Here is a 4,710-nt window from a genome sequence, read left to right on the forward strand (position 1 = left end):
GTGAAGTACAGCCAGACTTTGACCGCTTCGCCTTGGGCATTTTTAATCTGTAGCTCTGCTCTAAAAGAACGTACGTACCTGGCCCCGCCTACTATCCTCGGAAACGTAAAATGATTGGCTAGAATCCAAAGTGTATCACAGCTCAGGAAAAAAAAGCACGAAATAAAGCACCGAAATGTGCGCTGCTTTTCGGTTACTACTGTTTATGTCAGAACCAGTGCCATGATACCAGTACCCATCCCTAGTCAGCACCCATTACAATGTTCCGGTCTTTCTGAGCTGACTTCTTGTTTTGCATTTGCTTGAAAAACACTACCTGCATGTAGTTTGTTTGGTCCTTGTGTACAGTTTGTGTTTGTGTTGGGAGCTGGATGTTTCTTGGTGTTGGTGATTAGTGGATTTGATTTTCAATGACATCTTTTGTAGAAAATCCTACCCCATCTCAGGCTTCATTATTAAGTCATGTTACAATGTTTTCAGATGTTGCTAATAAAAAGCATGTAATGCGTGAAAAAGCACTTGAGTAAATCAGTTTTTTCTTATCGCTGCTAGCAGTGAAAGTGAAGAACAAACACAGCAACGAAGACGTTAGTTTCAATGTATTTTATTCTTTACTGTAGAAACACTGTACATAAATTACTTTCTCTGAGACTAATATTGATGTACGTATAAGTGGAATTCACCAACCTCCGAAATAAAGAAAAAGATAAACCATAAAACATTGTCAACTTGTCATAACTGTCGTTGAAAAAAAGATCGGTAGCATATGAGGTTAACTCTCTGTGGAAAGTTCCTGCTCTTTCCTTCCAAATGACTAAAGTTACTTTTCAACCTTATAAACACACATACGCACAATGGAAACTCTAAAGGAGTACAGAGACCCACAATCAATGAGTAAACATCCACATTGATCTTTGATCTATTACTGTTACTCGTTAATGTCACTGATGGCAATGCACTGTCCCTTTAAAGATAAACAAGCAAAAATAAAGGGAGAAGCAACGATTTGTTACTACTCACAGCAATCCTGTCCCCCACCCCTCCCACCCAAAGCCATGATAACATGTTTCTATTGCAAGCAATACTACTACCTGTGACTGAGAAAAGCACAAGTCTATTTGTTATGAGGCCGAGTCACATTTTGTAAAAGTGAATAACACCTGGGCAGCCAGGGTACCAGGGGTTTATAGGACCAATGTACATCCACGCAAACACAACGGTGGCCCTACAGTCGCCCTGGTTCTTCACATACGTCAGTTTGACTGTGGTCTCTCTAAATTTGTAGAACTTGTTAGAGCACAGAATGGGAAGAAGTGGCTTTTAAGTAAAAACACAAATCAAAGTTTGTCTTTGTTCAGGTCATATAATGGTCCATTCCAGTGGTGATGGTGCAGTAAAAGTAGTAATAGTGGTATAAGTAATACTATGTAAAAATGTTTTTGTTAATTTTCATATACCCTTTTTGTCTGAAGCAACAGCAAGTTTATATAAAGAAAAAAACTCAAAGAGAAAATCAGTTTATTTTTTTCAGCTTTCATACAAAGTTGAATTTTTGTGCCTGTCCTTCTTAGAGAGTCCACGACGGTGGTTCCACTCAGTTGCTTCAGCCATGGACACGACAGAGCCTACAGACGTGGCTCCAAACAGAGATACGACACCTGCAACATCTCTTAGGGATGCACAGATGGCGATTACACTGACAGTTACCAGCTGTTGAAACGCTTGCAAGCTCATGTAACTGTAAAGTCCTCAGTCGGCCGCTTGAACGAGTCTCTACATCCCACTGTTTGATAGCTAGCTAGCACACAAATATAGCAGTCGGGTTATAGCCCCCACCTTTCACGAAAGGCGGCGGGGATGGGGGGTCATGCGTGCAAGCTGTTCGAAGGCAGACGACCGGGTGAAAAAAAGAGAAAGCGAGATAGAGAAAAAGAACACAACTGAAAAAAGGAACCTTTATCCGGGTTTGCAGACCATCAAACTGCAGCCGTGTTTCAGGTCAGCTGCACTGAAGTGATTGTTACATCATCAGTCTAGAAATCCCATTTTAACATTTTGATCCCAAAAAAAGGGATCGCGGGATCTCTTCAGTGGCTTGGTTTCAGTCTGTGACATCCATGTTTGAAAAGCTTTTGTTAGTCTCTGACAGTCAGTGGGCGGGATCATTGGATTCTGTTAATGCCGTGTTACCTCCTCCCTATCTCACTCTGCCGTAGGAACTGGATGTTGTTAGCGCTGTCGGCTAGCTCGGGGTACTGCTCTATAGACAGTACGTAGTATCCATCATAACCCAAAACCTTCCCGCTGCTTAGTAGCTGCCTCTTTTCTCCCTCCGTCCATAGCCGTACTCCTTCTTCCCCGTCTCTCACTCGCTGTTGTTCGCGCGCCCAGGCACTCGACAGCGCCCTCTGCCTTGCTTGTTCCAGGATTCGCGCTTTCTCCTCATCCAGCGTCGTCCCGTAACGCACGTGAAGTGTCAGGGCGCCGTACTGGAGCTCCACATCAGCAAAACGCCGCGTTCTCCCGTTCATGACTGTTGTGGACTGGGATACTGTGACGTTTACTCCATTTTCTAGTGACTTCCTCCCCGAGGTGAGCCGCAGTGCGCTGAGGTCATTCTCAGGCAGGCTGGTCTTGATGAAGTAGTGCGTGTCTCTTCCCTCCACTGTGAAATGCAAGCCCTCAAGGTAAAAGGCATTATTTAGGACAGCAGCCACCTTGATGCAGTCCTCGTTGGCGATGTTTAGAGCACTGGTCACAACGCGACCTTGGATCACGGCGAGCATCACTCCCTTTCCTATCAGAGACTTGACAGTGGCAAACCACAGCCAAGGCTTGTTGTGGTCTGAATGTCGCCGACTGAGCTGAATTTCTGGCATGCGCTCAAACGACAGAAAGGCCTGAGACTGACGGGTCACTTCCTGCTGGACGCCTGAGATAGACTGTGGAGAAAAAGCAGAAAAGGTGTCTGAAAATTTGACTCACAATCATTGTCTGCTGCATCTAGGTGTGTGGACTCAATCGATCATTGCTGCTCCAAGTCATACAAATTCTGTTCAATTTGATTTATGTAGCGTGAAATCACAACAACGCTTTATATGATCAAGTAAAAACCCGACAATAATAGAGAGAAGTCGTGTTTCGGGTCATACAGGGAAAAGCCCAATAATAGAGAGCAAACACTTGGTGATGGTGGGAAGGAAAAACTCCCTTTTAACAGGAAGAAAGCTCCGGCTGAAGCAGGCTCAGGGAGGAGGACAGCACGAAGTCTCTCCTGCTTCTTTATCTTTTTTCCTCTTTCAGTTTCTCTCTTGAAACAGCCACTTCTATTTCTGTCGTTGCCTTCATTAATCGCTGAGTTAACGTCAGTGTCTCTACGTCAGTGTCTCTACGTCAGTGTCTCTACGTCAGTGTCTCTACGTCAGCGCCTTTTTCTCACTCTCAGTGCGAGTGTGATTACTGGTGACCCGACAACACGTGCACAGACATCCTCCTTTACCGATTTCCTTTCCTTTAAATGGGAGGATCTCACTAATAACTTCCTATTAATTTATTCCTCGTTTCTTCTCGTTCTGTTATTTTCTGTTCCTTGTCAACGTTACGTTTGCATGACTATATATAAATGAGTAACTATTAAGGTGTAGAAAGTCTCGTATGTGGCCATCAGCAAAAGTGACAAGAGTACCGAACAAACCACCCCAGATGTGGTTGATGCAATTACATCATTTATTCCAGTTACAAATATCATTCAGTGACTGGACTGACTGGATTAGCCACCGACTCGCTGCTCCCTGATGGCACCATTCTAAACCCGCTGTCAGTGCGGGCCACTTAGCTACAATACGAGCTCCACATCAAGCCCTGAGGAGCTGGATTATGCTTGTTAGAGTTTCTTTCTTGTGCTGAAAAGTCAAAGAAAGATGATTCAGACATGTTTAAGAAGTACGTCCAGGCCAGGTTACATCACTGGAGACTTTTGAGAAAACATGAGGACCTACTGGTGATATGTACGACTGATGACGCCCATTCGATTTATTCAATTTAATTAATTTTTTTCTAACACTGTTTGGTAAGATCAAGGCAATAAAACTACTTCATGGTTTGTATTACAAGCAAAAATGAATTTTGCACAAATGTAACCACTGTTTGTTTGACACTTGTTTCACTGTCACTGGGCTGCAACCAGAGAAAACGCCCGCTGTGACGGATCGGGTGTGGTGTTCCTCCATAGTTTATCTGAGTATACATACGGGCAGGTCATCCCACAGCTGGCTCTTTTTCATCTCCAGTGATGGCTGTATCAGGTCAAATTTCGGAATAGGGAATCCTGGGATGGCATTATGGAGATGAAAGCCAAATGTGACCAACCAGATGTTGATATCTGTAGAGAAAGAGAAGAGTGGAAATAGTGATATTTATAAAAGAAACTGAGAAACAGAAACAACAATGCACAGCAATCATACTGTATCAGAGGGACTGGGACTAGTTTTATGCCTTCATATAAACTGACAAACCCCTGTTGGTGTTTAAAACACACTGATTCAATTCGATTTTACTCATATAGTGCCTCAAGGTAGGGGTGGGCAGTATAAACGGTATACGGTTCAAGGTTCAAGGTTCTTTATTTGTCACATACATAGTTATACAAGTATAACACACAGTGAAATGTAGCCTGACACGCTCCTCGACATGTGCAAAAATTGGGGGGGG

At 43.5% G+C, this 4,710-nt stretch overlaps 1 protein-coding gene across 1 annotated transcript in view; it reads right to left on the bottom strand.

The window, feature by feature from the left end:
• Positions 1-588: 588 nt before the first annotated feature.
• Positions 589-4,710, bottom strand: part of tenm3 (teneurin transmembrane protein 3) — a gene marked incomplete in the record, with an annotated part of 240,891 nt that continues 236,769 nt past the window's right edge. The window contains 2 exon segments of the mRNA XM_042213353.1: positions 589-2,942; positions 4,251-4,381. Of these exon segments, the coding sequence (XP_042069287.1) occupies positions 2,187-2,942; positions 4,251-4,381 (887 nt within the window).

The sequence above is a fragment of the Haplochromis burtoni genome, unplaced genomic scaffold (genome assembly GCF_018398535.1).
Source record: "Haplochromis burtoni strain Fernald_Lab_line unplaced genomic scaffold, NCSU_Asbu1 Contig_437, whole genome shotgun sequence".
NCBI classification, from domain to species: domain Eukaryota; kingdom Metazoa; phylum Chordata; class Actinopteri; order Cichliformes; family Cichlidae; genus Haplochromis; species Haplochromis burtoni.